This window comes from Cricetulus griseus, chromosome X, assembly GCF_003668045.3.
Source record: "Cricetulus griseus strain 17A/GY chromosome X, alternate assembly CriGri-PICRH-1.0, whole genome shotgun sequence".
Taxonomy (NCBI): Eukaryota; Metazoa; Chordata; class Mammalia; order Rodentia; family Cricetidae; genus Cricetulus; species Cricetulus griseus.
In genome coordinates this window covers 101,133,936-101,159,689 of record NC_048604.1, presented here as the reverse complement: position 1 = coordinate 101,159,689, position 25,754 = coordinate 101,133,936, and the positions used below count along the sequence as shown (strand labels likewise).

The following is a 25,754-nucleotide window of genomic DNA, read 5'->3' as shown; positions in this document are numbered from 1 at the left end:
TTAGATGTCATTTGTGAACAGATTTTAAAATGTGGGTTTTGTCAGGCATGGTAATTGACACCTGCAATCCCAGCATTTGGGAGGCAGAAGCAGGAGGATCATCTCAAGTCCAAGGACAGCCAGGGCCATAGCAAGACCCTTAGCATCCAAACCAAAAGCCATTTCACCATGATTCCACAAATGGCCATTTATGCCTTTTCTACTCTGATAGTGATGTTTCTTTACAATTACAACCCATAAACACTGAAACTTCAGAACTACAACAAAAAGGCCCAAAGAATTGAGCAAAGGGAAGCTGCTTGAAGCAAGTACATATGGCCACAAGTGGGGCTTGCAGTTAGAAGATCAGGCTTGAGAACTGTTGAGCTGCCAGTGAGAATCATTCCACAGTAGGAAGACAGAGGGCCAGGGCTTTGATTCCAGAGCTTCCTCTTTGCTGCACTGGGGTGCCCTGGGCTTAGTTCTCCTGCCAGAAGAATTAATGTGGAAATACTGTTATTGAGGTAGAAATACTGCTCCTGTAGACTTAGACTTGCATGAGTCCTCCACAGAGGATCAATTCTAGGGGATAAACTAGAGGATTCTTGTTACACGGGAACAATGATAACTGTCTGGTAAGGTGCTCTACAGCATCAATCTGTCACCATGTTAGAGTCCCCACATCTACCACTACTGTGTGGAGTATTTACACCTGGTCATATGCAAGTGAGATTCCACCCTGGGCCTTAAATACCCACTACATTTTTGGCCTTTTTCTCTTTTGTTGTATCATGGGCTCCTCCCAGCCCCATTTCTTTTCTATTTTACGAAACAGGGTCTCATATCCAAGACTGGCCTCAAATTTGCTATGACTTTGAACTTTGAATATTTAAAAATTATTCTCTGATAATTTCCTGTGTTTATATCCTTGTGGATTTTTTTCTATCTGAATATAGCAAGCTTTAATCAAAGGTGTTGATTTCCTGCTGAAGGACTGGGTAGTGTGTGTGTGTGTGTGTGTGTGTGTGTGTGTGTGTGTGTGTGTATAAGAGAGAGAGAGAGAGAGAGAGAGAGAGAGAGAGAGAGAGAGAGACCACTGAGGTGGTTGCATCTTTAATACATTTGTAAAGGGAAGGGGATACTCACACTTCACTCAGCAAGGCGTGGTCACTGGTGTTGGTAGAGAAGTGTTGCTCAAGAATTGCCACGGAGCCTGCGAGAGCCACATGCCCACAGCCACAGAATAAGGCGACTCCTGAGAAGCACAGGATGGTGGCCACCAGGGAGGCATAGGGAACTCCTCCCAGACACTTGATGCAGCATTCAAAGCAGCCTAGACCAAAGGAGAAAAAGGTGGCCATGACGGGTGGTAATGCCTCTGGTGTTCATGAACACTATCGTTAGCACATAAATTTCTACTCCATCGCTTTTCTCAGCTCTATGTGAACATTCCAAGGACCACAGGGGGAGTTCCCACGGTCTCACATTCTGTGAGTGAGGACCCTGGCACTCCTAAAGGGAGTGGAGCTATAATCCAGTCTCCAAAGGTAGTGAGTGACAGCCATCAACTGTCAATTATGAGATATAACTTAAGACAAGAGCTTCCTGACTGATTGTGAGTCAGAGGGTACCTGCCCAAGTGACAATAAGGAACACTCATTCCACTTATAAAGGCAAAGGGGAGGACTGCAGAGCCATTGTGGCTCCATGAACAAAAGCCACAGTCAACTTTCCTCTAAACCCAGCCTTCTGGGGTTTCAAATATATCTACTTCCATAGCACCCGATGGCTTTCCCCAAGCCTTCGATGTCCTGGGAGGCTGGAAGAATCCAATGTGGTAATTAGACTGTTGCCAGGTTTGGAAAAACATGGAGGGGACCATTTTGGAAAGTGCCACTAAGGTACTGAAGTACCAAGTTACCAACATCCACCCAAGTGGGTCCGCCCAAGTTTGCTTCAAAATAACAGAAATTATCTCAGGTGTTTAATATAAGTTCTCCTCTCCAACCTGGGAAGCACAAGCAATTCATTTACAGTCCTCCTCCTCCTCCTCCTCCTCCTCCTCCTCCTCCTCCTCCTCCTCTTCCTCCCCAGTTTCCATCTTTATACACATGCCACATGCTCAGAGTCAGAACCCAAACCCAGTAGGTGATATTTAAGTAGTTGAAGGGGAAAAAGAAACAAGAGGGGAGGAAAAGGACAAAATGAGACTCCATGAAGTGAAATGAAGGAGACAGAGCCAGACTTCACGCTTGGTATAGAGAAGATGAGACTTCTATCTACCTTTTAAAAAGGATTTATTTTTTATTATTTTATGTGTATGAGTGTTTTGCCTGCGCATATGTACATCTGCGCACTACATGCATGCCTCATGCTGGAGGAGGTGGTGAGCCTCCTTGCAGGTTCTGGGAATTGAACCCAGGCCCTTTGCAGCAAGAAGTGCTCTTAACCAATGGGCAAACTATCCAGTCCCTTTATCTACTTTTTAAAGAAACTTTTCCTTGAAATGTCCATAAAGGCCTGCCTGATCTCCACAGCCAGGTGACATTTTTAGTATAGAGACATTTATCATCCAGTTATCACAGTGCTGGCCTTGAGGATAATGTATGTATCTCTCCTGACTTCCCATCCATGTTTATAATATCCAGACCCTCCAGTAAATGGCCTGTCAGGGAAAATCCAACTTTAAATGCATTAACATGCTTAACAGCAATCAAGGGCACTTCATTAGCTTGGGGTAAGCACGCTAAGCTACTTAAAAGGCTTTCCCTCAAATGGTCTTCATAGGATTCAGGGATTGTAAACCCAGCAGAACAAAGCAGTGATGAAGTCTTCTCAGATGAGCATACCATGTGAAGGTAACACTCATGTCAGTCTACCACAGAAAGTGACTGGATTCTCTGCTTTCTGAAACTGCTCTTTAGCTCATTAGAAAATGCAAAACGTCAGGGTTTCTCAAGAAGCCTGTGCATCCTCCTATTTCAAAAAGATGACCACCTTTATTCAGGAAGGTCTAAGTCACTGAAACAGATGTGTAAAACCCCATAAAACAGAACCAGTGCACAATATGGTTCCAAGTTCATTAGCAATTTAATTCCTTAAAGAGATCTGGACACTTGAGATTTGTGAACACAGATGTTGGAGCTCAGGGTTTTCTTTTGCTTTGGCTACATGGCTTTCTGGAGACTCGGTAGAAGGAATGCAAGTAAAGTCCAGATTCTCTCCAGGCTCCTAACCTAAGAGAATCCAACATCCTTGGGTTTGATCTGTCCCAAAAGATAACGAAAAGATAGAAAGCTAGATTGGTGTGTTTTGGATCATTATTGACCTCCTATTCACAGTTTCTGTGATAATATGAAGAACAAGATGGATGCTTGCTGTTGTATCTGATCTTTATTAAACATCTGTGTGGCTCCAGAACTGTGCCATCTGATCAAGTAGTCACTGGCACATGTGGCTATTGAAATTTAAGTTATTTAAGAGGAAGTAAAAAGAAAACTTCATTTCCGCAGTAACACTGGCTATGTTCCCTGGGTAACCACCAGAGCTAGTGGCAGTCATAATGGATGCTGCACATAAACAATGTTTCATTATCACAAAATTCAAACTTACCATTTATTTGCTTTTCTATAATATGAACGGGGTTCTTACTGAATCCAATGAAATCACCTTGGATTTCATTCACTAGGTACTTGTCAAGCATTGTGCTTAGCACTAGGTACATGCATCCGAAATAAGATACTTTCACCTTCAAGATCAGTCTGATGCTGCATCAAAGAATAGTCTTTGCTCAAGCATGTCCAGTTGTGTTAACACTGCAACACAACACCGTCATATACAAAGCTCACGCTCAAGAACTGCACAATAGAATCACAAAATCAAATTTTAAAAGCCCTCATGTTTTAAGTAACTTTTATTATTTTGTGTTGAACCACACTCATGGCTATCCAGTGGTGCACAGCCATATCTGGTTACATGATGAGGGTTAGGGTACAGAGTGTATGAAACAATATACATTTAAAGGTATTAGACAACAGGCTATGAAGAACTACCCTTGGCTAATGATATAATTACTAAATCATGTCGTAGCAGCAGCTATGCTAGTGTAAGTCTATGTGAAGGCACAGCTTGGCTTTCATGCCCCTTTCCTTAACCAATATTACAAGTGTTGGGGTCTTTTGGGAGATAGTTTTATTTATTGGAGCTTCTATGAGGCAGGGTTCTGGACCAGTGGAGGAAAGCAGAGAGGAGGGAGCAGGGGTGCCAGAAGGGAATGTAATTTATACTGGAGATGGGGCAGGAAGGCTTTATGTGATGACCATAATATATAAGCTGATAAAGTACTCATTCATTTTGGGATATTTTGGGTGCATGTGTACTTTTAACAACCGGTATCTTCTCTTGCCATTTGGAGTTAGGGTTAAGTGTTACAGTATAGCACATTCATTCAGCCCTTAACAATGGAGCACATCCTTCCAAATCCACAGTGGTTACTTTGAAAGGCTCTTTTATCCAGAGGGTTAGAGTATTCTGCCTTTTTTCAAAGGAACTATCACAGCTGCTCCCAGGCTCAAAAACACAAGTAGGGTTAAAAGAACAATGCTGTCAAGTCCCAAATTCAACACTGGAGCAAGGCTAATGTTTCTCTGCAATTTCTCACTCCCACAGACACCATATACTGCGTGTTGTTGAAAGCAGGGATTCAGGAAATCACAACCACATCAGTGAATTCCAGTCTTGACCAACATACATTTCCAGCAGATGGTTTCATTTGTGGCTGGGGAGTGTGACTCCTCCAGATTTGAAACCACATACTGATCATCTTCATTCTACACACAAACACAGAAACAACTCTTAAAGACCCTACTAGACAATATGACTAGAAGCTTGTGATATGTAACATGGAGAAAAACTGATTAGGAAATACTACCAGGTGGACCTAGAACTTATTCTAGCTTTGTTGGCCAGCTATCTAAAGAGCTAAAATTCTTTGTGTGGTGAATATCCAGCTACCCACAATTGGATTGCTTTCCACCATTTCTATGTCACCATAGAATCTCTCAACACTCACAGAGGCTCAACTTGGAGATCAGCTACCCTGATACAAGTTCCTTACTGGGCCAGTTCCAGCTGCTTTCTTCTACGACAAGCCAAATTCCACCACAACGAACTCTAACTCCCCCAAAACAGTTCTTGCTTTTGGTCAAAATGGAGAAGAAGCAAAGCCCAAATTTAACTTCCTGCCTGAAACAAGAAAACTGGACAGAGTATATGAAACAATATACATTTAAAGGTATTAGACAACAGGCTATGAAGAACTACCCTTGGCAAATGATATAATTACTAAATCATGTCGAAGCAGCAGCTATGATAGTGTAAGTCTAAGTGAAAGCACAGCTTGGCTTTCATGCCCCTTTCCTTAACCAATATTACAAGTGTTGGGGTCTTTTGGAAGATAGTTTTATTTATTGGAGCTGCTATGAGGCAGGGTTCTGGACCAAAGCAAGGATAGCCAGCCATTCCATGCCTTTCGAAGAGTAGACAGTGTTCAATGAATGCATTTGATATCCTATGCTAGGTGCTGGAGACCCAATGGCCAGCTACGATATGTGTGATCTATACTCTGTTGAAATTTGCAGTGTATGGAGGGTTAGAGGGTGCTTAAACTATTTTAAATTAAAAATTGTAAGGAAAATGAACAGTGGGGACAACTCCGGTTTCAGGAGGGGATTCAGAAAGGTATCCTGAGCTTAAATCTGAGAGTGAATTAGGTCAAGGGAGGAAAAGATGGAGAGGAAGAGTGATCCAGGGAGTGAGAAGAACATGAATGAAAATCCTATGGTGGGAGAGAGCAAGGTACAGTCAAGGGCCACCTGAAGGGTGAAAGGAGGCAGAAACAGTTCAATGAGAAGGTGGAGTGGTGAAACCATGATGGTCTATAGGTGCTTGATCATATAGGGTTTATTAGGTCACTTTACTAATTCTGGAATTTGTTCAAAGACTCCTGCTGTGTACAGTGGCGCACAACTTTAATTGCAGAACTTGAGCGGCAGAGGCAGGTGAATCTCTGTGAGTTCAAAGTCAGCCTGCTCTACAAAGTAAGTTCCAGGCCAGTCAGGGGTTACAGAGTGAGACCTTGTCTAACACCCATCCACCCACCCCACCCTTAGAAAAAGATTCTACTGACTGATAAACTGGTTAGAATTTCCCTGATTGTAGACACTTGGAATGTTACAGGTCCTGAGCCAAATAAGCTTGGTCTATTTTTAGCTCTCTTAACATTAACATTAGCCTCTCACATTAACAGACAATCATTGCCCACTTCTGTGTTGGATATAATACTCATCTTTATTATTTACTAGGTAGATCCTTTTGGAATATACAAATAGATTCTAGTCTTTTCCAACCCAAAGGACTAAGAATGCCATCAGATAGTTTCTCAGACCTGAAGCATAGATCTCCTCTATTTCTGAATATTTCTGTTCATCTGCTGGTCTCACCTGTGGATTTTAAAAATCCTTTGGTTTATGAACATTTTTTGTTCTGTTACTATAAAAAAACTTAATTAAAACTATTACCATGTTGGAATATGGTGTTTAGGGGGTCTCAATCTTTCTTCCTGGAACATGGTCACTCATATTTGACTGTAGAATGAACTATCACTTTGAGGACAACTGCTTTTTGTGTCAACAGATGCATCCTCAGAATCATGCAATGCCATTCAACATTTTAAATCAGGGAAAGAGACAGGAGCCACACAAAATGACTCTGGCTGATGAGAGGAAACATGTGGGCTTGCAGCTCAGCAAAGCTAACCCTGAAGCCAACAGCTTCTACTGGACAGCAACAAAAACTCCCAGGGGTCAAGAAGAAATAGCTGGGCCAGGCAGTGGCTATCTCTAAGGCCAGCACTCAGGAATCTGAGGTAGAAGTGTGAATTCTAAGTCAGTCCAGGCTGTACTCTGTTTTCATTTGATCTTAGCCCCACAGCCAAGAAGTAATACAAGATCAGAAAGCAGAGAAACAGGGAGGAAACGTGCTATTTGGAAGTGCCTTGCAAGGGTGGTTTCGGGAGGAACAGCTGTAGCTTTGAGAAGTGGGCCGTTTGTGAGCTGTATAGCTATGCAGAGTCTTGAGTGTCATCTATACCAACCAGCTAAGTGTGTACTGCACCATAGTGAGAGCCCCTCTTCCTGGAGTGGTATGCACAGGTTGGAGAAGACACTCTAGTTAGCAGTCCCACTTGGCCAGGATCAGATGTGGCCTCACAAGTCCATGTGAAATGCCTACTTTCACACAGTGCTTGGCATCTTATCCCCTACACAATGGAGGCTCCCTAGGATTTAGTCACAACATTCTATCCACTTGCAAACCTAGTGGCTAGTTTGGGAGCTACAAGGAAGAAAAACAAAAATGTTCTAAATTGTTCCACTGTCCTGAAAGACTGCAACTACAGTGCTTTCTGAGAGACAAGGAAGCCCTGATAACCTCAGCACTTCTCACATTAAAAGTACCTTTTACCGTGATGTGAGAGGGGGCTAAGAACATAGATATAGGACCACTGGAGAAATATGACTTACATGCACCCCTCACCCCCACCAAGGTGCCAGGTATGTACACTGGCAGAGGAAGTGGGCTAACTCCAGGTTAGGAAGTCCCAGGCAAGTGATGTTGTGAAGTACTGGGGTGGCGTTCCATATCAACAGCACACCGTGTTGCTAAAAGCCAATGCTTGTTAAGGAAGAGTAATGTTTTGCTTCAGTACACTTGCAAACCCACAGACTTGAATTTTCCCAAGCTTCAAACCAGCACTCATAATATTAGTTACAACAAACCAAAAGGGCAAGGAAAGCACCCCCTCCCTGTTCTTATGGCTATGATCTTATTTTTATTAAAATAAAAAAATCAATGCCAGGGTTTCAAACATATTTTTACTAGTAATTCTCAATCTCTCTCACCAAACTTGAAAACTCTTTTTGAGCTAATATCTTAAGCCTTCATTTAGCTGGTCTCTGTGTAAAGATAGTTTTAGGTTTGATTCACACAAAAGCTCCACTGTGTCTTAGTCTAAGACAGTTTAAATATAAACCACATAGGAAAGAGAAAAAAGTACACATCAATGCTTCTAACTGTCAATGGCCATTTTGTCCCCAGCATCCCTAGAACCTTTTGTGCAGAACAACAGAATAAAACACCTTTTGTCCTTGGGCTTGCGGATGGCCGTTGCCATGGCTGTGAGTTCTTAATGGCCAAGTGATTTGCCCAAGTCATCCGTGATCTTGGCTGCAGATTTAATGCTGGCTCAGAAGGAGGGCCAGCGGGAACAAGGGTTCAGATTCTTCCCCAGGGAATGAATGCCACACACACGCACACACCATACTCCCCTCTACTTGGGGCATGCCTTGCCCCTTTACCAAGCTACAAAATTAAAAACGGAAAAGCGCTTTTTGCAATGTTCAGACCACCAGCTACAGGGAAATGGAAGCAGCTAGAATCCTACAAAGTACACAGACACAGAAGCCTCCTGGATGCTAAGAAGCATTCTCAAGAGGGGATGATTGTGCCTTATGGGGATATCTGGCAAAGTTTATTGATATTCTTGGTTGTCAAATCTGGGGTAAGAGATGCTACTGGCATCTAGTGGGTACAGGCTAGGGATGTTGTAAATATTTTATGGCATGCAAGACAGTGTCTCACAACAAAGACTTACCAGGCCCCGAATGTCAATATAGTCCTAGAGGAGAATGCCTGAAATACTATAAACAGAAAGTTACATTATTTAGACCAGTAATTCTCAACCAGGGGCCATCTTGCTCCTCAGGAGACACTGGGAAATGTCTGGAGATAGTTTGGGCTCAATTATGCTTGGGGTGTGTTGCTTGCATTTGATGCTAAGGGTGAAGAATCCTGCTCTGAGTTTACAATGCACAAGCTTGGTCATAGGATTTGGCTTTGTCACCAGCTGTCTAAGGTTTTTAAAAATGTATGTGTCTGTCTATGTGTGTGTCTGTGTGGGTGTGTGCATGTGAGTGCAGGTGCTCCATGGATACTAGAGGCACCTGTTTTCTGGAGCTGGAGATATACGTAGTTGTAAGCTGCCTGATGTGTGTGCTTAAGAATGAGACTCAGGTCATCTGAAAGAGCAGCAAATGCTCTTAACTACTGAGCCTTCTCCCCAGCCCCCAAATTATCTTTTTTTTAAAAGAAAGGTTTAATATAAAATTACTTTGTGTTTTTTAAACATGTTAGAGCAGGTCTTGCTCTTTCTAGCACATTAGAAATATCTGAGAATTCCAGTGTCTGAGCTCCACTGACCTGGATTGATTAGCTTGGAATTTCCAGTTGATAAGTAGGTAATATTCAGAAACAACAGAGTTTGTTGTTGAAGACTTTACACTTTCCTGGTGATTTCAATGGAAAACCAAGGATACAGAACACAGGTCAAAAAACTGGTCCATGGGGCAAATCTGGCTTGCTCTCTTTTTAGCTATGAATGAAGAATGACTTTTACATTTCTAGATAGCCAGTTATAGTAGTCCACAACGGAAGCCAAATGCCCAAGAGAATGAAGCAGTAAGATCACAAGTTCAAGGCAAGTTTGGGCTATTCCTTTAGTCTGTGTTCATAATATCCCTAAGTAAGCCAATTGCCTCAATGGGGCAGGGGGGAGGTTTGAAAAAAATATTTCATGACATATGGAAAGCATATGAAATTCAAACTTGTGCATCCATGAATAAAGCTTTATCAGCACATGGCCGCCCACATTCATTTCAGAGTCAAGTTCGGAGGCAGAGTTCAGTGGTTGGCCATGGATAATTACATCAGACCCTCTACAGGAAGTGCCTTCAGAGCTCTAGTGGAGAAGAGCAGTGGCCGGCAGACTTTACCATGCAGAACTCTGGGTAGGGGCTGGAGAGCTCAGGCAGTAAAGTGCTTGCTGCTCAACTGTGGGAACAAGAGTTTGATCCTCAGAACCCATGTAAAAATGTGAGGTGGCGTTTTGTAATTTCGGTGCTAGAGAGGTAGAGCTAGGCAGATCCCAGGGGCTTGCTGGGCAGCCATTTTAGCTTATTAGGAGAGCTCCAGGCTGAATGAAAAACCTTTTCTCAAATAACAAGGCGTATGATGTCTGAGGAATGACACCTGTGCACCTGTGATTGTCCTCTGGCCTCCACAAGTGCACCCCCAACACTACACCACACACACACACACACACACACACACACACACACACACACACACCTGTGAAGTCCATGGAGATAACCAAGCTGCTGCTTTTCTGACCAGCTCCCAGAAGATTCTCTGGTGCTGGTCTGCCAGGCCCACCCTAAGCCAGGAAGGCAGAGTTTTTAAAAGGAACTTGGTTGAGCCCTGGGAGATTGCAAGGCCCATTCAGGAGGCCAGCAAGGTCCAAACTCTTTTTACAACATCACGAAAGCATTATTTACTTTTGCCACTGTACTGACATTTGCACAGTAAAAGTGCTGAGGCTGTAGCACAAAGCAGACAATGGCTCCCAAGTGTAGTAAGCACATTCTTCAGCATGAAGCATCACAGCAAGAGAGAGAAAACTGCAGAGCTGGCTTCGTGTCAAAGCATCCTTGGTACAAAGGAAACATCCATCTGTGTCCAATGCCATATATGTTAATATCAGGATGTTTAGTAAATCTCAACCCAAGACTGCATTTTTGGATAGTCTGCACAATGGAAGTGGAGGAAGGCAGAGCACTTGGATAGATATCGCACATCAAGGAATGGGCATAACCTTCGGCAAAGTTCTGGTTCAGTTGTGTCACAAGCCCACCCGGCACCTTTTCTCATGGAACACTGTTTTTCTTTTTCTCGAAGGAAGCTCTGACAGGCTGTAGTTACTCAGACATACTCAGTTCAATTTTGTCTGAAATGAACTAAGTGAACAGCTTGTTATTTCAAAGTAAACAACTGATGGTATCCTTTGCCAAAGAACTTGGGGAAACATGTACCTACCACAATGAGACTGACAGTTTCCCCAGCTCAGATGACTTCTTGATGAAGTCTTGGAAATGATATGAAGACACGGGGATTTTTGTGGTTTAATAAAATGTGTCAATACTGGGAATTCACACATAGACACACACACACACACACACACACACACACACACACACACACACACACTGCTAGTGTTTTCTAAATAATCAGTGTGTGACTTTACAAAAATCATTTCTGAATATAAGAGTCAGTCAAAGCCCAGGTTATAGCAATGGATTTTAATAGATCATGGTACCAAAGGATCATCAATATGGTTTCAGATTTCACATTGTGAACAGTCTTTAAGAAACCACTACTTGGGCCAGCAGGATGGCTCTGTGGGTAAAGTTGTTCTCGATGGCAAGCTTGATGATCTGAGTCCCATCCCTGAGACCCACATGGTGGAAGGAGAGAAATGACTTCTGTAAGTTGTCCTCTGGCCATCCCCCATAAAGTATAATAAAAATATTCCTTTACAAAGAAACCACTGCTTGATGAATCTTGTCATTAGCAGAAAAGAATTTCCAATTCTGCGATTATTTTAAAAGGCCACTGAAACTCTCCTCCAACCTTAAATGCATGAGAGATGGAGTTTTCTTCATATAGCTCAACTAAGGTAAGACAAGCCAAGATAGCACTGAACGAATGTGGAGGTAAGTCCCATGTTATAAAGATTAAACAGCATGAATAATAGTACTCACTCTTCTCACTAAAGTATTTCAATTAGGAAAATATTAATCTTTTGAAGATGCTATTTGGGATAACTTAGGATGGGTTTATTATTGTTTAATATGGATGTTGAACTGAGGATGCAGCTCAGTGGCAGAGCATATGCCTGGCATCTACAAGGCAGCCTCTTTTCAGTCTCATTCTGCCCAAACCAAAAGTTTAGTGTTTATATAATTTCTTATATAAAAATACTTATTCATATAACCAATATCATTCAAAGCTTTTGCTTTTGAGGGAGCCCCTAATTTTATGAGTATAAAGGGCCTAATACCCCAAAGTCTGAGAATCAGCAATTCAGAGGTATTGACAATTTATATTGTGACATCAATTCATGGCAGAAAGACTTCCCTTAAAGAGCTAAGAACAAAGCCACTCGTAACTTACCTCCCAGTCCTTTTGACTCGCTTATAGACCTAGTTATGAATGTTCAACCACGTAATGATAGGAATACTATTTCTTTTCTTCTTCTTTTTTTTTTTTTTGGTTTTTCGAGACAGGGTTTCTCTATGGCTTTTAAGGCTGTCCTGGAACTAGCTCTTGTAGACCAGGCTGGTCTCGAACTCACAAAGATCCACCTGCCTCTGCCTCCCGAGTGCTGAGATTAAAGGCTTGCGTCACCAATGCCCGGCTGATAGGAATACTATTTCTAATGTCATAAAAGTAATAATTTCTCAGCAGACCCTTCTAAATGGTTTCCCTAAAATCTATTTAACAAGGAACTTTAATTTCTGTGGCACAGCATAAAAATCTTAAAATAGATTAACCTTCAACATTTGTGATACTATGTGAGCAATGGAAGCTAGGTGACCATATAAAAGTTGGACGGGTACGTGGCTGAGAATAAACAAATTCAAGAAGCAGATACTAGTTAGCCTTTCTTTTGCTTTCTGTAGGAATTGGCTTTGGCTTTCCTAAAGATCATGCTTAATTAACCCTTTGCCTGGTAAAGTGGGGAAGCAGGGGGTGAGGGAGACTGACACTGAGTAGGGAAAACTAGTTCTAAGTCCAGGTAACCCTAATTTTTCAGAGCAGGGAGATCTGTGGGAAGTGAGGTTGAGGTCTAGTGACATTCAACATCCTTGATCACTTGGGGTAAGCATCTTTGCTTTCCTGGATCCATTCATTGAGTCTGTTGATTTGCTGCTATGTGTGAGACATTGTGCCAGTTGTTCCCTTCCCAACACTGATCCTTGTAGCAGGTGGTGAAGGAGCAATATACAAGTACATAACTTTTAATAAGGATAAGAAGAGAAGCAACATAGGGACATGGGGAGTGAGGTAGAGATAAATGTCCTTGGTTAGTGTGAGAGACTGACGGAAAGGTCTATGGATAGACTGAGTGTAGATAGGCCTTGGAGAGCACACATGCTCCCATGATAGACACTGGGGAAGGAGTGCTTTATCAACGTGGTGTGGGAGTCAAGGTTTAGCTGAGTTTCTCAAGGACACCAGGGTAGTGTTAGGAGAAGTTGGCAAGAAAGGCAGGTGGGCCCTCCTCCAACCGTAGGAGGCAGTCAAGCCAGCCTGAGCCTCTGTGCTTCATTTGCAAGCAGGAGAGGGGGCAGGTTTGTGTGCAGGCAAGTGACATGATGGGAGATGTGCTTGTGAGATTCATCTGGCACTAGTGTGTAGGCTGGGCCTGAGTGGGTGCAAGCTAAAGTCTTCAGCTGTGGGTGGAGGCAGAATCAGTCTTTTTGAGTTTTATTCAAAGGGGACAGGGCGTCTTCAGGGGAAGCAGGAAGGATGAAAATCAGACAAATCCACAGAGCTTTTAAGCAATCAATGTCACTTGCCAATTTGTAGGAACAGATAAATGAGAAAGGGCAAGAGAACTTATGTGAAGCCATCTTTGTAAGGCCACTCTAGAAAAAGCACAGGAATCCAGAGAGAAGGCAAAGCAGAGGTTGATTATGGGAGGGAGGAACAAGGAAGGGAATAAAGAGGGCTTGGTGATCTTTGGGCATGACAAAATAACATTGTCATATTTAGTATACAAGGAAGCCAAGACTTAACCCTTGAAATAGATTCAGGGCGATGATCAATACTGACTTTCAACTTGAAAGGATGTAGAATCACCATGGAGACAAGCCTGTGGACATGTGAGGGAGTTTCTAGATTGGGTTAACAGTGGTGGGAAAGCAGCAGCATCCCACGGGCTGGGGTCCTGGATTGAATATAAAAGAGGATGTGTGCAATACCTGCTTTAATCTCTCTCTGATCCTTGGCTATGGGTGCAATGTGACCAACTGTTTCATGCTCATGCCACCATGACTTCTTTGCCATGATGGCCTACACCGGTGGTTCTCAACCTTCCCAATGCTGCAACCCTTTAATACAGTTCCTCATGCTGTGGTCAGTCCCAACCATAAAATTATTTTTGTTGCTTCCTCATAACTGAAATTTTGCTACTGTTATGAATCACAATGTAAATACCTGTATTTTCCAATGGTCTTAAGTGATCCCTGTGAAGGTGTCATTCAACCACCTAAAGGGTCTCGACCCACAGACTGAGAACTGGAGGTCTATACCTTCAGACCATGAGCCCAAATAAACCTTTCCTTAAGCTGCTTTTATCAGGTATTTTGTTGCATCATATATGCATATTACTTCCACCTCAAAACAAGGTATTTTATCTAGCTACCTATTTATTTATTTCATGGGAAAGCAATCATAGATCATCCGTCATGGGCATGGCTGGTTTACATAAAATTTTATAAAAACCCAATGGGTGGCAGCTCAACCCTCATATAAATTTCCACTAATTACCTCCAGGAAACAGCACAGGAAGGTAAGGTAGGAGAGTTTCAATCCCATGTGTCTCCTACCAGGCAGACATTTCATCACTGGCATTATTCTCCTTGGGGCAAAACACTGTCCATGTAAGTGTCTAGATAAAATCCAAGCATAAGTTTCAGAGAAAGGCTCAACCTATATAAATGGCTTTTTGAGACCAGGAACATTCCATTTAATATCAGCTTGTCACAGACACAGAAATTGGTTATGTGTGTGGCTTCGGTGAAAGTGAATTGGGATGACAAAAAGGACACATTCTGAAGAGGTGGACGACTCAAGCTGCCAATGTTTTCTTCCCAGCCATGTCAGGGCATCTCCACTTACCTCCAAAAAGGTCAAAAGATGCCAAGGCAAAACTAAATAGTTGTCACTGAAAATAATGCGAAGCAGTAGTATTCCTCTTTCTGGAATAATCTAAGCTTTGTTCCTAAAACTATCTGTTGTGTCTGGCAAACAGCTCCAGATCAGCTTCCAGGACTGATGGATTCTCTCCTCCCTTTTCACCTTCTTTGCTTGCCTACTCAGAGCTAAAGAGCATACACAGAGTCAAAGGCTAAGCAAGCTGATGGAGTGGGGACTCGTTGGGCCGCTGGGACACAAAGAAGTGCTACTCGAGTATTGGGCAAATAGCAGCCCAAAATTGGAATGTTTGTAAACAATCTAGAAGTTTTCTCAATATATAAGATAGATGATTATAGCTTTTCCTAAGTAAACCATGGAATAGTCACTGTACAATAGACCACATTTTATAAAAATAAAAAGCAAAGGAATCCTGAAAAGCAGAGAACTGCAGAGTGTGAATCACAACTACAATATGTTCGAATTGTCTTCACCTCCATTGAACCAGAAAACCCAGAGTGGCTAGAAGCATATCATGGGCAGACAGCTTCCCTGGCTTCAGCTGTACATACTCAGAAAGCTGCTGCACCTAGACTCTAGAGAACAGAGTGACACGTGCCCTCAGAACCTACATGACATGGCCACCCCTCCAATGATGGAGGAAACCCCACTACAGACAGGTAACATGTTCCTGGCACATGTAAAAATAGCAAGAAAGGGGTTTCTCTATTGAGACAAATTTTAAGTGTTTGAAGATACAACCCTAAAACATAGTGGCCATAAATCCTAAAGTTCTGAAAGAGTGGCCCTAAGGGTCAGTAGCAACCCTCTTCCATGTCCGGCTAACAGATCCCGAGGTAGAAGTTTCAAGGTCAGCAGTGAAGGGGGCAAATGAACTGCCTCCAGGAGTGTGAACTGATTCACAGAAGTGACTTCAAGGTGCTCTCAGGCATTCTCTCTCAGCACCCCTCCACAGCAACTTATGGATCCATTCTTAGTAATGCAAGTTACCAAGCTTGGGCACCAACCCTTCCTCCAGCTTGCCTCTCCCAACACTCACCATCCTGTCACACAAACAAGAGGGCGTGTTCCTTGTTTGGGCTTCTGGATTTATCTATGAACATCACAGTGGTTTGCATTGTTTTAGAGAAAGGGTTTCTTGTGTAGCCCTGGCTGTCCTGGAACTCACTCTGTAGACCAGGCTAGCCTCAAACTCACAGAGATCCACCTGCATCTGCCTCCCAAGTGCTGGGATTAAAGGTGGGAGCCACCACGGCCCAGCATTTGGAAAAAAGAAGGATTGGAGGTTGGCAAAGTGAGTGGTTGTCTTTACTTCGCAGGTTGAAGTCTGGATGTCCAATTTACTGATAAACAGTCATCTGTTAGTTTGCAGCCTATGTTAAACAACCATCGCTGACACATAATTGGGCCATATTGAGAAAGATGGGAGACACTGTGTCTCTTTCCCAAGCTCCCATCCACAACTTTCTCCTCCATCATTGTTACTCATGTATCTTCATAAGCAGAGAAGGAAAAAAGATTTAAAACTGTTTGAGAGCCAGGTGTGGTGATGCAGGCCTTTAATCCCAGCACTCAGGAAGCTGAAGGAGGTACACCCCTATGAGTTTAAGGCCAGACTGGCTTACACAGAGAGCTCCAGTGCAGTTAAGGTTACATAGTAAGACCCTGTCTCCAAAGAACTAAAATGAAAATAAAAGAAAACTGTGACAGCATTTGGGAGGTAGAAGCAGGAGGATCAGGGACTCAAGGTCATTCTTGTCTACATAGAGAGTTCAGGTCCAGCATGGGCTGCATGAGACCCTATCTGGGGGGGGTGTGGGGAATAATGGTCTTAGTAACTATAAAATCTTAAACATGTAATCTCCTTAGATGTTACAGTGAAAAGAAAAGAAAATCATGGGGGAGGAGTCAAAGCAAAAGACACTGGACCGACCTTGATCTTTCTGGTGGGGAACAAGAAGTTGTGGTAAGGTGGCCTCTGCTAGTGACTGCATGGATGAGAGAGTCATTTTTCTTTGGCAAAGACTTCCTGGTCAGCTAGTATCAATACCTCCTTGGCCCCCATGGAAAGAAACTGAAAACTATGTAGGGAAAGGGGGGAAAAAAAAGAAAAGACAAATGAGCCATATGGAATTCTCTATTTTTTCCCCTCATGCCATCTGGTTTAAAATCTAAGTACAGGATGGCAAAACTGTGTTGATTTTGGAGCCAAGAAAACCTGGGGAGACGTCTCCTGGGGAGATAATGAAATGGCTGGGCCAGGTCTTCTCCCTCTGTGATCTAATCTTTTATACGGTCCGATGTAATGTCGCTCTAGATACAAATGGGACTTCAGACATACATTTGGCACCTGAGAAGCCAAGGATTGAAGTGAATGAATACAAAAGTTAAAACAACACACACATACATGTAATCCATTTTAGGATTTTGGAAGATCGCCCTTTAAAATTTAAAGTTCAAATCAAATGCAAGGATTTTCTTTCCCTTAGGCAAGAACCTGATAGCTCCCAGAATTCATACTTGTAATATCATCAGCAACCTGAGACCTTAGGCAGCCTGGACCTCTCATTATAGCAACAATTTCAAAATTCCCAAAAATGTAACTTTTAAATTGGGGAACGGAGGGGAGAATGGCAAACTCATGTTGAACTCAACTTCTTTGGTGCTGAAGCTTGAGTGAATGGCCAACGGAGCTTCACAGGCTGGACTCTCAAGAAAAGTGAGTGACTGTAGTGGCAGTCAGACCTTGCTTGTGGGTGGATGGCATGCCCTGAACAAGCAATATCACCTTCAAAAACCCATGTTCCTCAGGGTCTTCCCCTTCCAAAAAAAACCAATTGCAGGAAAGTCTTTGAAGCCTTACTTTTTTTTGTTGTTACTCAGCTGTAACTGCAGCTTCAATTGCCCCACATTCTGAGGTTCCAGCTGTTAGGTGCAAAACACATATACATCGTGCTCTTCTATAAAATTGTTTAATGCCTGGAGAACTCTCCAGAGCCACAAGACAGAGATATGTTTCCCTCTAGGAAGATGACTGTTTATTCTTTACCACACAGCCTAGAGTCTGGTGTCCAGGAACTCAAAGCTCTTTTTGATTTCCAACTGCCTTGTTATCATTAAATTGTTTTTTTACATTTATTTGTTTTTGTATCACACACACACACACACACACACACACACACACACACACACACACACTGGTCAAAGGACAAATTGCAGGAGTCAGTTCTCTCCTTCTACCATGTGGATCCCAGATATTGAACGTGGATCCCAGATATTGAACTTGGGTTATCAGGCTTGGTAGCAAGTGCATTTACCCACTCGGACATCTTGCCGACCCCAACGCTTATTCTTCAAATAAACACTATCCTTTCTCAAAAGCAGCAGTTTGTGATTCCTAGTGGGTAACAATACTACTCCCTTTCTCTTTTGCCGTTGATTTACATATATATAATGGGATGGGTTATGTACAGTAAAACAAACAAACAAACTAAACATGGCTTCCATATATAACTTATATACTAGAAAATTCACTTTTTTAAAAGGTAGGGTCTTACTATGTATCACTGGAACTGTGTAGCCCAAGTTGGCATTCAATTCATGGTAATCATCCTGTTTCTGTCTCCCAAATTCTGGGATTATGGGTGTGTGTCTCACTGTGCCAGGATCTCATCTATTTTAAATGCTACATTTCAGTGGCTTTGAATTAATCTAGAGTTGTATAATCATCCCCACAATCTAATTTTAGAACATTTTTATCACCCCAAGAAAGATCCTTGGTGCTCATCTGTAGTCAATCTCTGCTCCATACTCCCCTGAGACCCTGGCAACCACTCTCTAAGGAGTGCCTCTAAGGACTTACCAGTTCTGAAAACTCAATAAAAATGAAGTCTTAGGTGCTTGGGCTCCTATGTCTGGTTCTTTTACATAGCTTCATGCCTTTAATGTGTATTAAGTCATACTATGTAATGGTACTTCATTCCTTTTCATTGCTGAACAGGAATCCATTGTATAGTTGTATCACAGTGAATGGCAACAGCAACTTTTAAAGCAAGACCTCAGCCCTCACCACTACATTCTTTGAATGATCTATGCTAAAAGATGCTCGTTCCATTCTTGTTCACCTTGCGGGCACACACAGAACAAGCAAGCAACTACGGGCTGGGGCTGTAGCTCTGTTGGTAGAAGGCTTGCCTAGCATGAATGAGGCCCCTGGTTTGATCCTCTGCACCACATAAACTGAGTATAGTGACACACACCCATAATCCAAGCACAAGGTCATCCATCAGATGTTCAAGGACAACCTGAGATACATGTGATTTTGTCTCAAAGAAGGATAAGGAGGAGGAGAAGAAGACAGAGAAGCAGCCACCCTATCAGCCCTACGTGGAATGATGGAGTGCATGACCCAAGACACAGAACTAAATCCAAAATCAGATTTCATGGCAATTAACTTCATGGTTCCATTTTAGGTCTTAAAGGAAAGAGAACAGGTCTTCCATTCAACAGAATGTTTTATACAATCCCTCAAAATGTTTCTAGGGCATTCAGCACACTGCCATTTCTTTGTTCTTTTAAGGCATGTGTGTGAGCATGCCTGCGTGCACATATGGAAACTAAAAGTTGATGCTGGGTATTTTCCTCTCTCCCTTAGTTTTTGAGACATGGTCTTTAACCAACCTAGGGCTTACCAATTGGCTTTGAGCTCCAGTGATTCACCTGTCTTTACACCTCTCATGCTGGGATTACGGATGCACACTGCCATCTGCTTTTACATGGGTTCTGGGAATCTGAACTCTTGTCTTCATTTTTGTGCAACAAGCACCTTTTGCATTGAGACACCTCCCCAGCCCCTATCACTGCCATTTCAGGTTGATCCCTGAAATAAGTACACAACTAAGTTGGGAAAAATGACATCACAGGTTGAGACAAAATGATAGCAATACTGTAAAGCTTACTATTGAGTTTATGTGACCCGACACTCGTCCTTTGTATTACATTTTACATGGCTTGAACTATTGTCCTACATTGAGCTAATTGAACTGAACATTAAGACACATTCAAGCTTTAGGGATGGGGAATGGGGAGGTTCATACAGTTCAGAAACCTCTCCATCTCAAATCTCCAAAATTGACCCATACACAGTTTGCTCAGACCTAGACCCCTAATGGTCACAGAGGTGAGGGTCCTTCATGAGCAAGGAAAATGGAAACTGGACTCAAAGGACCTGCCTGATGGGGAGTCTAATCTATCTGATCTTAATTTCACAGGCTTTGGGTTTGCTTTCCTGGAAATATGGGTTGATGCTCAAGGAGGGTCATACAAAGCAGTACCATTGAAGCAACATGTCCATATGCTCAAGACATTCAGAAATGAGGCTCCTTGAAGTCTCTGACCCAGTTCTGGGCCCAGTTCTGGATACGTACAGGCTTCCTACCCTGTTACTGATTCAGACATCTGAAAGTCTGTGGTTAACCCAAGGATGTAGCTCACTGTACACTGTTCCCTTTGATACAAAGAAGTGGGTTGAGGAAAGAGAGGGGAGGTGGGAAGAAGGTGGAGAAAAATGGGTGGAATGGAAAGGGGGAAAGAAAAATGAAAATGATTTAAAAATTATTAAAGGGCCATTTCCACCCACACCCATGTCAACAAATGAATGCATCCACCAAAACATAAAATACCACCAAACTGAAAGAGCCATTATAAATCACAATCAAGATAACAGTCGAATTGTTTGTGGAATTCACCCCAAGGCTGTATTTACCTGGACTGCTCAAGGGGCCAGCCCTGTCCCCCAGGGTTGGCACGGGACGGTACTGATGGTTCTTTGAGCCTGGGTACATCCAGTGGTACCTGCCAATTTCCATTTCAGCTCTGCTGTTCACTGCCAATTTCAGTGGCAAAGAGTCAGTGTCTATCTCCAGCAAAGATTCTATTATCAGCATTTCTATTTATTCTCTTAGCATATAGTAAAGGAAAATGGGGAGTTAAAAATATGCTACCAAAATGCAACTCTTCAGTACCAATTTATCAATTCAACATAAGTTTCAGAATCAGTTGGACTCTTGTCCTCCAATTTTGAATTGAAGTATACATAAATTACCAACATTTCATTGTTTCTATTTTCTGTATTATCTCCTCCCCTAAAATGTTCATTTGGGGATGATAGTATTCATGGTAAAAATGTGGTTTCACATAATGTGTTTCTTTCTGTTTATTTCCTTCTCAGACCTACAGAACCGTAATTCTTGCCAGCTACACAAGTGAAGGTGAACAGTGGCTCACTCTCCATTATGGTGCCCAGTTCCTATTCTAGAACACTGGCAAATTACTTTGTGGCCTGTTGAATTCTGGATGAAACTCTCACCTTCCCATTCACACCTGAGGTAGCCTCTGCCATTTCATCTTCAGCTCAGGGCATCACAGAGTCCAAAATATTCTGAATTGAATTCTACTTCAATAATCTTTCAGTGTGTCATAGAGGAGGAATTACTTGTTCATATGGTAACAAATGGCTTCCCAGGGACTCCAGTCTCTATCTGGTAATAGATTTCCTACTTCTTAGGGGATTGGAGAAACAACAACAGTATTTCTCAGTTTTTTCCCAGCATGGAATATAGGCTTCCAGTCACTGTTAACCAAATTCTAACCCTCAAGTTCTTAAAAAGCTAAAAATGTCACTATGGCCCTTCCATGCCTATAAATTCCACAAAATGTGTGTAGTGGTGATGCCCTTTGGGATATTACAAAAACTTAAATATTAAAAAAATGCCTTTGGCATTGATGTGGGTAATGATTCCATCAGAAGATGAGGTTCTAATCTAATGTTCCATGTGGCACCTCATATCATTGAAGACTGGATAAATAACCACACGGTGAGGCTAGCAAATGCCCATCTTCACCAGATATACTACAAAACTTACCAAGCCTTAGAAACATTCCCAGTTCCACTCGACAGTCTCTGAAAACCCTCAAGAGATTGGAGACGGGGGATACACTTTAGTTAGTGATACTTCAGAGAAGACCCTTTTGGATTCTAGGTCAGATAAAAATGTCTCATTTAAAAGGAAAGAAGGGCTGGGAGTGTGTAGCATGTGTAAGGTTCTGGGTTAAATTTTTTTCTTTTCTTTTTCTTTTTTTGGTTTTTAGAGACAGGGTTTCTCTATGTAACAGCTCTGGCTGTCCTGGAACAGGTTACATTTCTAACACCCCCAAAATAGTAAGTAAATAAAGGTTTTCAAGTAAGAACAGAATCATACCATGAAGCTATTTTTGCTGCTTCTGTTTGGGTTGTCAAAAATGATGATAGCTATAATTTATGGTGTGCTTAAGGTGTGCTAGCAATGGTGTTACACATGTGATGCCTGATGTCTCGCTAGCTATACCTACCCTAGGAAATTATCATTCAATCTTGGCAAGTGAAGAATGGAGATCAAGAAGAGACCCACCACTTGCCCAGGAACACAACCTGGAGGTAAAGACTGGCTATGCAGTTAGAAAATTAGCCTCCAGAGAGTGCACATTCAAAACTCCTAGCATCAACCGTTTCCTCCTCCTCCCAGCTTTGGGGGACTAGATAAGTTCTACGTTTTCCTCCTTTCTCAAGTTGGTAAGGTCCATGTGAAAGTGAGGAGTAGTTCAGTGGTTCCTAAAGAAATAGTCCTGGTCCTCTGTTAATTCAGGATTCATTAAACTTAACTCTACTTTCCCTGGAATTAGATGTTTGCCCTCTGGTTTTCAGGGCTGAGGGTATAGCTCAACAGTAGAGCACTTGCCTAGCATGTTCAGTGCCCTGGATTTGGTCCTGAGTACCACCCAAACCCAACCAAAACAAATAAACAAAAACTACATCCAATTTGCAAAAGCCATTCTCTTAGACAAAGGTTATAGTACATTCTCAGACAGAAAAGAAGCCCAGCCAGGTGCAAAGAACCATAGGGTCAAGTCAGCTCATAGTATAAGCTGATTTCCTTTTGGTAAAGTTGATTGTGAGGCCTTCATATTGACTCCTCAAGTAAAAAGAGTTTAAGCAGTTTAATCTCTTCTGATAGGAAGTTTTTCTTTGTGTGTGTGTGGGAGGATGCTAGAGATTGAACCCAGAACCTCATGTATACCAGGCATGTGTTATAGCATCCATCTACCCCCACACCCCTCATCTTGTTCTAAATTTTATCTATATATGTACAGCACACAATAGTTCCCAATAAATTATTGTTGGGTGAGCATTTCATTGAAAGCAAAGGACCACACTAGGGGCCTATGGACTCCCGTCATGCTGACCTCCCTGTTAGTCAATAAAGTCTGCTGGAACATAGTCACATGAACGTGTGTACATAATACCCATGGCTGCAATTCTGAGGGCATATCTGTGCCCTGTACTCATAACCACACATGGATGGGAATGTCTGCAGATATCTGGGCACTCAGGCAGTGGCCACTGAGCAAAGATAATGAAAATGTATGGATTGTCCAACTATGATTTTTTTTTAAAAAAATTGAAGAGCAGCAAGTGCTCATCACCACTGTGCCATCTCTCTAGCCCTCAAATTGTGACAATTTCTCCAAGAAAAATATGGCGGCTGGCCTTCTCGAGTTTCTTCACAGAATGTGAAAATACTATGACTACAGCAGATCTAGAGATGAGAGTAGACAACCACATGGCTGTTTTCCAATCTCTTGAGCTAATACTTCTGGCCTTTGTTATAACAGTAAATCTTTAGATATGTGGGGGAAAAAAGAAAATCACTTCTGTGTTGTACTTTTGAGCAGATCTTGGAGATATTAAACACAGTGACCTGCAGTGTTATGACATCAGACTACATACTTTAATCCCAAGGACAGGATCCAGACACGATTCTCGGCATGGGCAAGAATGAAGAAATGGTCTATTCCTTACACAAGCAGACTATGACATGATCTCCTTCTGAGATGCTAGAAGAAAAGTGGCTATGGTGGCTCAGGAGGACACATACAATTGTGAGTGGTCATCACCAAGGTGGGTACATGACATAAATCATGGGAAATTGAGGAAAGAAAAAGCAAAACAAGCTCCCATCCATATCCCCCATTTACTTTGATAATATGATGTAGGGCCGAGTGACTGCCAGCCTGGAATGATTTTTACAAATTATCACTGGGAACAACCAAGTGACTAATATGGCTAGTGAGGGAGACCACATTCACTGAAGAAGGTCTTTTCAAAGCTGTGTTTGTCATTGTCTGTTGTTGGCCATTATCTAAAATGTGAGGGGAAAGACTAGGTTCTGCCATAATACTGGACAGGGCTACAGACCATCATCTGGGAAATAAAATCTGACTGGAACACTGTTACGTGCCCTTATACACATCCATCTGTGGCTGCTTCTTCATGATAGGATAGCAGAAGTGAGCAGCCACAGCAAAGATTTGTAACCTGGAAGGGTAAAAATATGTGCTACCTGGCCACTTATAGGAAAAGTGCATTATGCCCTGGTAGGTAGGGCTTGGTATACAAAGTGGTTAATATAATAAATGAAATCAGCCTGGAAAACAAGGCATTCTTTTATTTTCTCTTACTCACTCTCTAAAGAGATATATCGTAGAGCTGGGTGAGGATCAAAAGTCTCTGTCCCTGCTGTTCGGTATTTGCCGCCAAATAGCACAATATGGTTAAAAGCCATATGAAGCGATTTCTAATGATGCCTTTCACTCTTAAACCAGGAGCTGAGAGCACAGGAGGAAGAATGCCATTTCAAAGGAGCATGTTATTAAATGAATAAATGACAAATGGTGAGTAAAACCGGGAGTGGAGACTCCCTGTCTCAAAAGCCAGGGTGTCCCATTCTTCCTCTACCCCATAGCCACTCCCTCTCCTGGCCAATTAGCTCATGTGTATGTCTATTTGGTCTAAAGGGAAAAGAGGAAAGGGGTGACTCTGAACTACTCCAATTCATCCCCAGTCCTGGTAAAGGTGAGTGGACATCATGCAGACACTGGTTGTTTTGCATGTCTGTTGTTTTGCATGTCCGTGGATGCAGCAAGGCTAAGAGATAGTGCCACTAAGACCGCTTACCCTAAACTCACCTGTATTTCCAAGTAACAAAAAAGCTCGTTCTTATAACTTACTGCCACAATGGAGGTTTATGCTCAGTTTCAAGGAAGAAATAACATGGCCACGTCGTGAAAGCATGTTCACAGAACTGATAACAAAAATGGAATAGCTAGACAAACTTGCTCAGATCTTTCTCAACGTTTAAATTTTCTTAAAAAAAAAAAAAAACCCACAACTCTTCCCCTCCCCAAACCATCAAAGGATGCCATGTCATGCCTATCACATATGTCCCCCGCCATCTGGCCAGCCACTTTTTGCTACAGCCTATTCCCCAGGCCCCGTCACTTCAGATGCTCACCTTGGCAAACTCATACAGAGAATAACAGCATCTAAAACTTTCCTTGTATCACATTCACATAAACAAGTTAGTAAATGTCAGTGAGAATGTCATGGATCCTTCAGAATAATGTTAACATGTTAAATGTTCCAGAGAATTGTTTTTTCTTTAAACAAAACAAAACAGAGAACCAACATGCACATGTTTGCTTAATTAAAAAAAAATAAGCAGAAAGATTACAATGAATCTGTTAATGTTGTAAACAAGTCACTGATTCAAATTCATCTTGTATTTTGACTTTGTCCTCCAATTTACTTTCAGCCAAACATTATTTCCAATTGACCACATTTCTCTCTTCCTACGTGGCTAGAAACTTAATTTGATACTTGGATTCTGGGATTGATTTCAGCAATGATTTACAAGAACTGAACTAGCCTGCTTATAATTATTCTAGGAGATTCCAATTTCCTACATGTAATAAAAAGAATTTTCAGCCCAGATACTGCCCTCCCCCCA

At 42.2% G+C, this 25,754-nt stretch overlaps 1 protein-coding gene across 4 annotated transcripts in view; it reads right to left on the bottom strand.

Moving 5' to 3' along the window:
* Gpm6b (glycoprotein M6B) overlaps positions 1–25,754 on the bottom strand; it is a 42,145-nt gene that overhangs the window by 13,157 nt on the left and 3,234 nt on the right. For 2 of the 4 annotated variants that reach the window (XM_027432741.2, XM_027432742.2), the window contains exons 2-3: positions 20,636–20,755; positions 1,126–1,312 (exon numbers count right to left, since the gene is read on the bottom strand). In XM_027432741.2, coding sequence (XP_027288542.1) covers positions 1,126–1,312; positions 20,636–20,755 — 307 coding nt within the window. The remainder of the gene's footprint in view (positions 1–1,125; positions 1,313–20,635; positions 20,756–25,754) is intronic. The other 2 variants (XM_027432743.2, XM_027432745.2) reach the window with 1 other exon arrangement.